The following is a 13,068-nucleotide window of genomic DNA, read 5'->3' on the forward strand; positions in this document are numbered from 1 at the left end:
CGCAGCTTTTGAAAAGAAAATCATCCGCGGAGCCGCAGAGAACATGCTCGCCTCTAGAGGGACAAGGTCCAGGTGGATCTGCAGAGCCTCGCCTCCAGGTGACGATAGGGATGCGAGCATGATAATTTTAGAGATCACTGAGATGTGTGAGGCTAACGGGGTTCTTCCATGAACCCCGGGATCTCAGTCTAGTGTTGGAGGAAGTCAAGGAGAGCAGAACTCTGACGGCGTGACCGATGCACGGTGACGTCTCAGGAGCTCGCCAAACATCCAAACACAGAGCATATGAGGAGACAGATGGGGGGCATGTCCCCGTCTAACGGCATATTTGGGAAGCCAGTGGAAGATCGGGGACAAACAGGGATGAAAAAACCCGTCCACCACAGAACATCAGACGGGGGCCAAGAGGAGAAGATGTGCCAGATCTGACCAGCAGCCAAAGACGGGGGGCAGCAGTTGGTGTTCCCAGAGCCCGGGCCTGTTCACATGGAGGACAAGCAGCGTCTTCTGGATGACGCCCAACTGCAATCTGCACTGATCTTCTATCATCACACACAAGGCCTGCTCAGAGTGAGCTTTGGGAGCGAGCTCAACACATAGCGTAGCCAGCGAAACATGTAGCATAGCTAGCGAAACATGTAGCGTAGCCAGATAAACATGTAGCGTAGCCAGATAAACATGTAGCGTAGCCAGATAAACATGTAACGTAGCCAGATAAACATGTAGCATAGCCAGTGCAACATGTACCATAGCCAGTGAAACATGTAGCGTAGCCAGTGAAATATGTTGCGTAGGCAGCTGAACATTTAGTGTAGCCAGTGAAACATGTAGCATACCCAGTGAAACATGTAGCGTAGCCAGCAAAACATGTCGCACAGCCAGCGAAACATGTCGTGTAGCCAACTAAACATGTAGCATCGGGAGCTAAACAGGTAGCATAGTGAGATAAGCATGTAGCATCGGAAGCTTAAGACGGAGCATCAGGAGCAAAAGATGGAGCATCGGGAGCTAACGATGTAGCATCGGGAGCTAAATATGTAGCATCGGGAGCTAAATATGTAGCATCGGGAGCTAAATATGTAGCATCGGGAGCTAAAATCAGTATGCTGAGGGATGACCAGTGGAGACAGCTTGAAGGCCTTAGACGTGCTGCAGCTCTGAGGCTAAAGGCCTCCATCTGTACCAACAGCACCAGTAGATGTGGTCTGTTGGTTCAGTGCTTTCCTCCACATGAAGGTCCAACCAGGGGTCTTAAAAACCTCTGCTACATAGTCCTGTGTGAGCTACAAACACGCACCTCTCCACCACGTCCTGGCCGCTCCAGCAGGTGTGCTGCTCGACCTCCAGCTCGCTCTCGCACAGCATCTCCGGGAGCTCGGCGAAGAACCACTGGTAGCGTTGGATGGATCCCTCGAACTCCCTGTGACACAGTCACAAGGGGACCCCCCTCCTGAAACTGCCCGCAGCAGAACAGAACCGGAGATCCGTCGTTTACCGCTCTCAGATGAATTTACCTGGACATTTTTTTCAGACTTCGACTCTTGTCGCTCCTGGAGCCTTTGAGGGGGAAAGATCTGCGAGGACAGAAACGCACTGCAGTCAAAGCAAGGCACTGAGCGGACGGAGCAAACACGTCACGCGGTCACGTGAGCGTCTAACCTCCAGGACGGAGGCTGTGGACGTTGACGGTCACCGGGGCTCGGGGACGACGTCCGAGGGCCGGCGGGGCTCGCAGAGGTTGTAGCCTGAGCGGCGGTCGGACGGACGGCGGCTGCCAGAGGTCCACACACCTTCTCCACCTGCAGAGACGGGGGCGTGAACAACGGCAGATTCATCTCATAGGTCAGTGTTTCCCAGCCTTTTTTGAGCCACGGCACATATTTTACATTAGAAAAATCACACGGCACACCACCAAATAAATATGTCAAAAACATTTTTTAACAAATTAGAATGAAACCGTAGTCTCGATTTACTTAGTGTGAAATCTAATATATCTAATATCTGTAGATTTGTCAAGTTGCAATGCAAATTTCCCACTGATGTGCAACTTTTCCAGAACACTTTTTTTCAATGTTGGAATACATGTCATCAATATGTCTGAAAATGGTATTATTTGAGAGACCTCTGGCTATTCCTTTATCAACGCCGGAGCCGAGCATTTCTTCTACAATGATTTTGCCGGCAGTTAGTATTAATGTTTTGCTACAGTGTGTGGCTGTTTGGATTTAGAGATGAGTTCAGCAACTTTATAGCAAGCTTTCACTGCTTTCTCACTCGTTTTGGTGGTTTTAAACAATGCTGCCCGTTTGTTTACGCAGATACAAGCACTTTTTATTTTAAAAATGTATCACGCAAAGCGTCACTAATCACTCTAATACACAGATGCACAGGTTAATTCACCACCCGTTGCCATCGAACGGGCACGCTGCCCACATAGACATAGGAAGACACATTATTTGCGTTGGATAAATAATTTTCGGACCGATCAGGTGAAAGTAGGCATTTTATACACAGTGGTTGGGAAACACTGTCTTAGGTAGCTCACGTTTCAGCGGTATTAAATCATGAAACCACAGGTCCGCTAAGACGCATGACAGCTGCTGAAAGATGTTTGAATGCTAGAAGACGGGGGGAATGAAGATCACACACAGATGATATCCTCCCTTCTGTTAGACTGGGAGAGTGAGAAGAATCTGGACTAAAATATCAGCTCTCTTTGGAGCCTACGTTCCTTTCTCCGCGCCTCCTCCGAGGCCACCTCCAGAGTGTCCAAACAGAGGAGCAAGCTCTGTTTGGACACTCTGACAGCAGCTGGGGAGCAAACTCAGACCTCATCCTCTTCCGGGGGGGGGCATTAACACCGGGAGCTCCAGTCTACGCTGCAGGATGAGTGTGTGTGATTTGAGACCATCAGAACGATTAGTCCTTCACCTTTGTCACAAACATCCCCCCCGTGTGACTCGGTGGAGCTCTGACGGCCCGTGAGCGAATGTGCAAGTCCGTGGTTGCCCGTTCTGATCCGCCCATGCCGATGCGGGCCGCCGGGGCCTCGGCCGGTGAATGGACGGGACGACGGGGTCCAGCTTTTAATGAAGTGCTATCTTCTTATTAGCCACAATTCTGCTTGTGTGTGTGTTTGTTTACTTCTCAGGAATCTACTCCACTAAGTCCACAGTGTTCTCTCCAGCTTTGGACCGCTACTCTGTTTCCTCCTCCAGCAGTGTGTGTGTGAGCGTGTGTGTGTGTGTGTCCTCCTTGTGTGCCGCTGTTTGTCCAGAGATTAGCCACAGAAACTTTCTCATCCCTCAGAACCAAGCTGCATTCTGGGTAGGGGTTGTCCCGCCAACCGCGGCCTTTGTTTGCCGCGAGATCTGTATTCACACACACACCAACACACACACCGACTGAGGGAACCCCCCGTGTCCCTTGCGGGTGAGTGTTTTTAGCCCGTCTCGGTGAAGGCCCTGTGAGATGCCCGGCTGCCAGGCTGAGGAACCCAGGGTCTTCCTCCGCCCGCTGCCCAAATGCAAACATGGAGAGGATGATGCAGCACGGTCACGGACTCTAAAATTCCTCACACGTCCGCCGCGCCGTCGCCCGGTCTCCTTACCGTGGCCGTGATGCGCGGCCCGTGCAGCTGGGCGTGCAGGATGGCGTCGTTCACGTGGTTTCGCACCGCCAGCAGAGCCAGCTCCATGCTGTTGTGGTTGCTGCTGGTGGCCAAGGTGGCAGCTAACCGCTGAAGCAACACCACCAATGTCCTCCAGGGTGCGGCGAGTTCGGATATCCCCACCTAGAAGGAGAACGGACGGGAGAAGGACATTAGGCTCCTGAGCAAGAGGATGAACCCCGCATGATGCCCTCAGATGACCTTTGGCCAAATGAAAGCCCTTCTTTTTGTAAGCCTTCACCCGTTCTGTGGTACTAACACGTTAGTGTCTTGATACCATCTTAGGGGTCTGGATCAACTTGTAGCCCGTTTCATGAGCAGAGCAACTGAAACCTTAGAGAGGATCTGTAGGTCATGCTAGTTGACTGTTAGCATGGCCTCTGTTGCTGTTAGCTGAGCGTTAGCATGTCACTGCGGCCTCTGTCGGTCTTAGCAGAGTGTTAGCATGTTCCTGCGGCCTCCGTCGGTGTTGGCGGAGTGTTAGCATGTTCCTGCAGCCTCCGTCAGTGTTAGCATGTTACTACCAGCAGATATCGAGCAGAGGAGGAGAACAAAGTAGCTGTGTTGTTTTGATCTGTAATTCAGAAAGGCATCTTCCTCCAAAGGCATGACGGCGGCTGTATTGGAGTTAAGTGTGAGGTCTTCTCTGCAGAAAGCACGTGCAGATGTGTGAATGGCCTCCACAGCTGGATCAACACGGGGCTACCCTGAAGCTAATACACCAGTAAACACACGGTCACCGCAGCTTCATATTCCACCGCTTACTTCCTCTAAGAACACCTGGAGGCCTCCGCAGCATGTTCTCCACACCGCATCTGAGCACAACCTTCTTCTCATGGCTTCTCCGAGGACTATCATGTGATTGGTCAGAAAACTGTGGGTATGGTTATCGGGGAAACACAGAAGTGTTGTTCTCACCCTCTCACCCAAAGGACAGTTTGGAGGGTGAGGGATCTGCACAGAGGAGAGCGTCCGTCAAATAGATACGGACACCTTCTCCACAAACCAGCATCCCAGCCCTGACCTCGGGGTTCAATTCCTTCGCAGTGTCCGTGCAGCTCTTCGTGCCTAGACAAAAGACCGGCAGGCCCTGCTGAGGCTTACTTCAGGTGGTGCTGGTGCTGCAGAAACGAGGGGCTGGATGACCGGGACGCATCCAATCCTGACACTTCAAGCGGTTCAGATGGAGCCCCTGCTTGGATTACCTTCAGGTTCACCAAACCCACCAGAGGCCACCACTGGGTCGGCCTTGTGAGAACCCTCCACAGCAGATGTTCGCCAGCTCGTTCTGCATTTGTAACGACCACGGCTGGAGGCCAGTCCTGGACGGACTGAAGGGAAGCTGACGGAGGGGCGCGGGTGCTACGCGGCTTTCAAACAGAGCGGTTCAAACCGAGACGGCCAGATACGGAGGCTGCAGAAGCTCTCACTTAAACAGAGAACTGAGTACAGTGGCCCTTTAAGACACCTATCACTTTACATACAATTTTTTTTTAAGAAACAAAGTGCGATTTAACCTAATTTTATCCTGGAAAAATGTTAAAATGTCATAATACAAATAAGAGAGCGAGAAAATTGAAAATGAGAAATTTGCTCGGTGCGCACCAAACGAGCTCCCGCAACTGGAATACGCTTTATGACGCCGCCGCATCTTCTGAGTTGGCGGCGCCCGGCGCTCTCACCTTGAAGAATGCCTCGCAGCTTCCCTGGACCACTTGGTCCAGGGAGTTGGTACGGTACGCATATCTGGATCGTGTCCCTATCTCGTGTGTAGCATCATTTTATGTCTTTCTTTTGTCTTGGAATTGGAGCTGCTGGGCAGGAGGTCTAGAGGAAGACCAAAGAGAGGATGTACAGACGAAACGAGAGACTATATGAAGGGAGTTGGTATGAGAGAGGAGGATCCAGAGAATAGTTAGACGGAGGTGGATTCGCTGAGCCCAAAGGAGAAGAAGAAGTGCTAATTTTATGTATTATTTTTAATCATCACGGACTCGCAGAAAGCAAGTGCATGACATTACATTATTAATATCCTTCTCTTTCAGTGTTATTCTATATTCATATCATTACCTGTGAGTTTTGAAGGGAGTATGGTCAGAACGAATGAGTTTCTTTTCTGTTATTTTAAATGGTGAGTTAAATTGGTATCTTAAGGGAGCTCTGTACCTTCAAACAGAGAGTGGGTTACGGCTTCTTACCAGGCATCCCCTCATGACGTTGACACAGAGGCCGGTGCAGGGCCGGATCAGCGTCAGGCCTCTGCAGTGTGAGCAGTACTGCATCCTCACTAAGCCCCGCCCACACTCCCTGGACAGCGACGCCCTGTCGGCGGCGTCCACCACCTCCCCGGCCAACCGCAGCAGCCTGCTCAGCGCCCGGCCCGCGGCCAGGGCCCTGGACAGGCCGGCCAGCAGGAGGCGGGGATGGGGTCCGAAGGGGCTGACGTCGTGTCTGGTCATCCGCAGGCAGTCGTCCTGACCGCCAATCACGGAGCTCCGAGGACGCGCGCGGCCAATCCCGGGGTTGAGGAGGCGGCGGTAGACCAGCGGGAAGAGGTCGTCGTAGAAACGGCGTACGGCGCCGTCCAGCGTGGAACCGGGGTCTCCGGAAAGATGGCGGTCTAAGGCGGCAAACAGCTGGTGCACCAGGGGGCGGCAGTCTGACGCCAGGGCGGAGTAGGCGCTGTCGAACAGCGTGCCGGTCAGGTTGGACGTGAAGGACACCAGGGACTGGAAGGTCTCTGCAGGAGAGGAGACAACAGGTCCGAAACATCTGCGTTGGACTGAAAGTAATCGCGTCCGGTTGGTCGTAAAGCTACTCCAACAACTCCAACGTTACAGCAGCTGCTGGTTCATCCTGATGGAAGTCCGGTCTGCCACTGTCTCCAGAAATCACGCTTTCCACCCATCTCGTGAAAATCTCAATTTTTTCCATCATATTTACCTTTTTAATGAGTTTGTTGGCTTTGCATTGACTTGCTCTTTGCATAATGGATGAAATAAAAGCGATGATCGGGGAAACGACCTGGAAATGAGCTCAATACAAATCAGGAAACTGATCCAATCGCTGGAAAATCATGGAGACGTTACACTCGTCGGTGAATGAAGGGGGAAACAAACTTTGACCGGAACACAAACATCTTTGCCGTCTGACGGTTTACACTCCGCTCTACACACGGTCTAGAACTTCACGGAGATACCTGAACTTCAAGTCCAGTTTGGGAGATTAGCTTCAGTGTGAAGTGTGATGGACCTTCTCTACAGACCCCGTCGGCTGTGTGACAGAAGGCTGGGCCGAGGCGCCGAGGAGGACGGCGAAGACACTTGGTCTCATCGCGATGACCAAGAAAAAGCGACTTGTTTGTTTGGCGTCGTCGCCCAAAGCAGGCTTCCGGGAGGCCTGGACCTGGACTTCGGCTGCACGGTTACAGAGAAAACACACGCCGCACAGCAGATCCGTGTGTGTGTGAAGTCCATTTACAGCTCAGCAACATCCATCCTGAGTCATCAGGATCCAGTTGTGAAGGAGCCACCCGTCTCCGGGTCGGGCTCACCTTGGACTGACCGTCTCCTGCCGAGGAGTCAAAATAGCTCTGGCCTTCAATCCTGCCCCGTTATCTGCAGGAGGTGATAATGAGAGGCCCCGTCCCGTGATCCTCGGGGTTTCCTGCGTCGGTTTGAAACCTGCCAGCTATAACAGGCTGATGTCAATAGGATGGCATCCTGAAGCACACACACACACACACATATGCACACACATGCCGGGGTGTCAGGGAGAGAGAAACCTATTTAACTGTGACTTTCAGTGAGCAGCTCAGTCGTGGCATCCGGGTCTAAAGTCCTGGCCTCTCGCTTCACTAGCACAGAATGAGGGGACGAACCCGTGTGTGTGCAGACACCGTCCAGGTTCTTGTATCAAACGAGCCCGCCTTTCGCTCAGAGAACCTCGGCACGCTTGAAACCAGGCTCTCCGTGCACACAGGGCGGAGGCTGCGGCTCCCGGAGCCGGAGGTGAGCGACCCTCTCGCGCGTCGGCGCGCTAACACGGCGTCAAGTGACAGGCGGACTCCCGTGGGACGAGGGACAGCTGCTGCTCAGGGTCTGACAGCAACAGGACAATCGCGCGCGCATACACACAGACCGCAGTCATGGACAGGGTGTAAATAAAGCCCCGGGACAGTGTCAGTGATCGGTGTGTTTAGGAGAGGGGATCTTCTGAGACCCGACCCAGCTGCTGAAGACCACCGGGGTCACCGCAGATGGATTTGGCCTCCGCATTTCAGCCCTCTGCAGTTTAAAGTTGCATCAGGGGATTATTTTTGCCTCTTTCGCGGACGGTCTCCCGCCAGCTGACGGCCGAGCCGCTCGATGATCGCTGGAAATCATCGGGAATAAAAACGAGTCCCTAAATAAACGCGACGAGCGCAGAGGAAGACTGGGACCTCCGGAGGCGACGTGACGAACTGGAGCTTTCATTTCATTGATTTGGAAAGGCGTATAAATGTGTTGGTATACACACAAAAGGACACGTTGTTCCCCACGCCGCAAAACGTGAGAGAAGTTTGTGCAGGAAGGTCTCCTGGATCTACTGGGGAAGGCCAGCAGGGGGGGTGGATTACACCTGTCAGAGGAAAGGAGATGTTTCCTTTGCCTCTTAGACTTCACGGAGAGGTGATCCTTTTGGATCCTTGACTTGTCCAAACCAGAGTTCTGAATATGGAGGGAATCTAAAAGAGGGCACGCGTGTGAGGAACCGGATTGGAGGGCAGTTATTTTAAAAAGACGGTTTTATTGGCGGCTGCCTGCGGAATCCCGGTTGTGGGAGCCTGGCGCGGATCCCCGCTCCGGCCACGCTGCTCGCCGACGCTCCCGGCATCCAGGACGCAGAAATAGCCTCTGAAAGCGATCCTGCGAGCGGAGCGGCCGCAGCGCGCCATGTTTGCCGTGTCTGTCTGCTGGGCTTCATCAACTCTGCCCTGCTGACAATGTGCTGCACAAAGCACACACACACACACACACACACACACATGCACACACATGCGTGCACTTGCACACACACACACGCGCACACACAGAGGCGCTGAATGGCGCTGAGAGACAGGCGGACAAGCAGAGTATTCTTCCTCCCATTCAGAGCAGGCCGTTGGAGACCGGCTGTTACCCGTGGCAACAACACTTTGCTGCGGATACGTGCTGAATGTAAACATTTTTGGTCCTTCGCTCTCATTGGGCAAGAACAAAACCCGATTTTTGGCAGCAGCGGCGGCCGGAGGATGGCGGGGAGAGGCCGGCGAGCCGCTCCCCCAGAGCGGCGCTGGGGTTGTTTGTTTGGCGAGCCATCGCGGCGCCTCGCGCCACACACGGCCTCTTTCGGAGGCCGGCGCTCCAAGAGGCCGCCTGGAGCCGAACCCCGGCCCCGACAGGCGTTCAGGACCCCCAACCCCGGAGAGCGACCTGGAGACCTCCCTCCAGAACTAGCGGTTAACTTCACCAGCCAGAAAGTTATTCTGACCTTCCGGCCAGGAGACGGGAGCCACGGCCGAACATCATGCATGGCTGACCGCAAAGGCCAGACAGAAGTATTGTCTTGAAATCCCACACACACACACACACACCAATAGGCTCGGAGCACAAGGTGCGGGCAAACACTGCTTTTAGTAACGACTGGAAACAAACTCAGCTCCACCACACGGCACAGTCTCCCTCGGCTGATGTCAAGGATGTTTTCGGGCAGGTTTCAAACTATTTCACACTGACTTTCCCTTCTACTCCTAGATTTGGAACAAAACGCTCTCTCTCTCTCTCTCTCGGGGGATTCATCGCTATTTCTAGATGGAAGCAAATCAAATAACATTTTCCTGTGGTTTTGAAGAAATTAAAACCAAATCATTTCAAAAACAGCAAATGATCATCCCGAAGTCAGTCATATCTCACATCCCGAAGTTAACAACTGTCACTCACATCACGCGAATCATGGGACGACGCCCACTGAGATACGCCAGCGCCGTAAGCAGAGGCTTCTTGGCACGACCTCCTCCGCGGCCCCTCACCTTGGTAAGCCTTGGCGTGTCCGCCGAGCAGGTACTTCAGTTCGAAGCTGTAAGAGCGCATCTTCTGCTGCGTCTCGCTGCGAACAGCCGCCATGTAGCCGTCCTCCATCCTGCCGTTGCAGCAGCTGGGCCCGGCGTGGGCGCACACCTGGAGGGACGCATCTGAGAGGGAGGGAGGGTGTCAGACAGCGACAAGACAACGGCAACACTTCCGCAGCCAGGAGAGCCCCGCCAGCGAAAACATCTAACTTTCTACAGTAGATTTCATCGGCTTTTAGATGGTTTCTCATCGCCGTCACACACCTTCTCAACCTGCATCCATCCATAATAGATGGAAGGAAACTAGACACTGATTTGATACCAAATAATCCATTTCCTGCAAGAAAGACACACACACACACACACACACACACAGGAAATGTGTGTGTGTGTGTGTGTGTGTGTGTGTGTGTGTGTGTGTGTGTGTGTGTGTGTGTGTGTGTGTGTGTGAACCAACACACAGCTGCAACCATAAATCTCTCTGCTCTCTTTGGGCTCATCAGGAAAGAAATAACTTGTAAACACAAAGTGTGTGTGTGTTCAGTGGAGACCCCCTCGGAGCTTTGGGTGCAGAGGAGAACATGTAAGGAACACTATTCTGGAACTGACATGATGACATGCAACCCTCACCGGAGTGAGTGTGTGTGTGTGTGTGTGTATGTGTTTGGGTGTGTGTGTGATGTCAAACAGCTGACTCAGATCAAGGAAGGGAGAGAGAGACATGGACGTTCACCTATATCTGACCTTACACACACACACACACACACACACACACACACGCACACACACACACACACGCACACACACACTTGAAAGGCAGCAATGTAGAGATTTACGGTCATTTCCTTGACACTTAGTCTCACCCTAAACCAGGCGTGAACAAATCTTTGCTGTCAGACTTCAGATGGACAGCAGCATCTCTGCGCTCCAGAACAGCCGTCTTTAACCTTCTGGACCTGGACCTCTCCTGCAGCACTGCTCAGCGTGCCATGAAAGGGCCATTTATACATCTACATGTACTTTACTGCGTGTGTGAGACACTCGGTTACACACTCACACACACACTTGAGTTGTCAGACTCAGGTGTGGACGACCGAGACAAGATGCCTATTCTATCGCCTCAGAAACGGGCCGTGTGTGTGAGCTGGCGTTTGTTACCGCGGCAACCATAATCTTCAATCATCCCAACACAATCCGGAGCTCTACCTGCAGGTCCAGAAGGAGATCGCCCCTTCGGATCTGTTGTTTTTGGAAACCGGACCTGGAATTGACCCGGCGATCGGTGCGCGGCGTGCAGGGATCCTGCCGGTGCCGCTGGCTCTGCCGGGAGCGACACGGGACTCGGACGTTCAGTTTGGGTTCTGAATAAAACACACGAGGCGACTTCTCTCATCGCTTTCTGTCCCAGAAGCAGACCCTGGCCTCCACATAACTTTCTTCTGGAATGAGAGTCCTTCTGGTTCTAAGATGAGTCCGTGAGCCGGACCTGCACCTCAGCATTTCCCGACCCACCTGTTGAGGTGCTTCTCCAAAAGCGCGCGTGCATGGGTGTATGCGTGCGTGCATGCGTGTGTTTGACCCGGCAGCTCGCCATGGCCTCCTGCTGGAAGTCGCCCACGACACCGAACACGGGTTATCTTTTCTCCGGCCGACTGCAAACGGACCCGTCGGGCCATTTCGTGGAGGATCAGTACGGACCCTCGAGGGATTGTGCCGTCGCATCTCCCCGGCTGTGGATTCTCCACAATCACTCCACTTGGACCACCGCAAGGCAAAGGCCAAGGCCGCAAAACACATCGTCTCGACCAGGCCCACGATCACGCCTTCTCACCACGACATCCGCCGGAAAACGGCAGCGCTCAACCTCACGGCAGCATATCTACAGGTGGAACGGCTTCAACTCCGAGCACATATGCAGATCCCTCATCGGAGGTCCTCTGAGAGCTCCTGAACGCAAGGCTAAACTTCACGTCTGGAGCAGAAAGAACCTGTGAGGATCCGCAGAGGAGAGCTGAAGCTCAGGAGGTTCCTGACACAATGACGACTCAAAGCATGTGTCAGAAAGAAAGAAGATATATTGATCCCCTGGCTGCACCAGCGGCGTGGATCCTCCCCACGTACCTGTCCGGGCCGTGTCGGGCACCAGCTCCGCCGGGCCGATCTGGCGCATCATGTAGGCCGTCTTCACCTCCCGGCATCGGTCCGGAGGGGGTCCCGGGTCCGCGGATCCGCCGCCGGCCGCCAGGAGCCACAGCAGCATCAGCCCACGCAGATCCACGCGGCGCAAAGCGGCGGGGAACATCGCAACATCTCAGTGAGTGAGCGCAAAGAGCCCGGGGAGAGCTGGAGAGGAGGAGGACGGGGGACCCCCGGGGGGGCGGACGGAGCGGCCGAAGCACACCCCGCCCTTCACAAGCGCTGCGGCTTAATTACTTAATTGATCCGCGTATCCTTCCGCCGCGCAGACACACCGGAAGCTGCACTTCAGCTCAAAAGGAAGTAATCCGTACAGCTGTTCGTTGTATGGAAGAGATGGCAGAGTTGTTTCCATCCCATAATAGTCCTCGCAACTTTCTCCAGAGTCGCTCCCCGAGCGGGCCGATGCGCCTCCTGCCGGTCACCCCCGGGACAGACGGCGTTCAGACACTAAAACGGGTTTCGTTTTCGTTTAAAAGTTACTTTTAAAAAGACGCCAAGTGTTTACGCCACGTGTCCCCAACCCGGAAGTGTTCCGTATGACTGATATTCCGGATCACTGATATTCCTCTGAGAAAAGGAACACTCTTTCCTCCCGGGAGGAACCCCGGTCCTGGACCGTGTCCTGCCCAGGCAAGTGCACCTCCTGCAGGATGAGCCGTCTCCTCGCCTTGTAGCGTCCTCCGACGCTAACATCACCGTGAAGATAAAGCGGACGTGTTAGCCGTAGCATGTAGCGTGCATGCTAACGGCGATTAAAGGAGAGGAAAACATGCCATTTAACTCCCGTCTGAAGAAAAGACGCAAAAATCATGTGCCCCGTGTGAGGCTCGAACTCACGACCTTCAGATTATGAGACTGACGCGCTGCCTACTGCGCCAACGAGGCTCGAATAAGGCGGTTGTGTTGCTGGTATATCTACACGATACAACCGCAACATTGCATTATATTATAATCATTTGGCAGTCGCTTTTATCCAAAGCGACTTACAAGAAGTGCTATTCAGTCACTGAAGATCCGAAGGCACAGTAGGCGGAAGTCATAAGAGACCACTCAACCAAATAGCCATCTCAGAACCATGTACATACATACATTCATTTCATTGTTTTGTTTC

At 53.4% G+C, this 13,068-nt stretch overlaps 1 protein-coding gene and 1 non-coding gene across 2 annotated transcripts in view; both read right to left on the reverse strand.

The window, feature by feature from the left end:
* LOC147225519 (glypican-5-like) overlaps nucleotides 1-12,313 on the reverse strand; it is a 31,075-nt gene extending 18,762 nt beyond the window's left edge. The window contains exons 1-7 of the mRNA XM_086162321.1: nucleotides 11,880-12,313; nucleotides 9,720-9,881; nucleotides 5,869-6,410; nucleotides 3,611-3,793; nucleotides 1,660-1,799; nucleotides 1,515-1,574; nucleotides 1,298-1,420 (exon numbers count right to left, since the gene is read on the reverse strand). Of these exons, the coding sequence (XP_086018447.1) occupies nucleotides 1,298-1,420; nucleotides 1,515-1,574; nucleotides 1,660-1,799; nucleotides 3,611-3,793; nucleotides 5,869-6,410; nucleotides 9,720-9,881; nucleotides 11,880-12,060 (1,391 nt within the window). The 5' untranslated portion in view covers nucleotides 12,061-12,313. The remainder of the gene's footprint in view (nucleotides 1-1,297; nucleotides 1,421-1,514; nucleotides 1,575-1,659; nucleotides 1,800-3,610; nucleotides 3,794-5,868; nucleotides 6,411-9,719; nucleotides 9,882-11,879) is intronic.
* Nucleotides 12,314-12,769: 456 nt separating this feature from the next.
* On the reverse strand, nucleotides 12,770-12,842 carry trnam-cau (transfer RNA methionine (anticodon CAU)). The gene has a single exon. It is a non-coding gene; the product is annotated as a tRNA-Met (tRNA).
* Nucleotides 12,843-13,068: the final 226 nt, after the last annotated feature.

Source organism: Fistularia commersonii, chromosome 16, assembly GCF_037954325.1.
Source record: "Fistularia commersonii isolate RoL2024-O1a breed Wild chromosome 16, RoL_Fcom_v1.0, whole genome shotgun sequence".
NCBI lineage: Eukaryota > Metazoa > Chordata > Actinopteri > Syngnathiformes > Fistulariidae > Fistularia > Fistularia commersonii.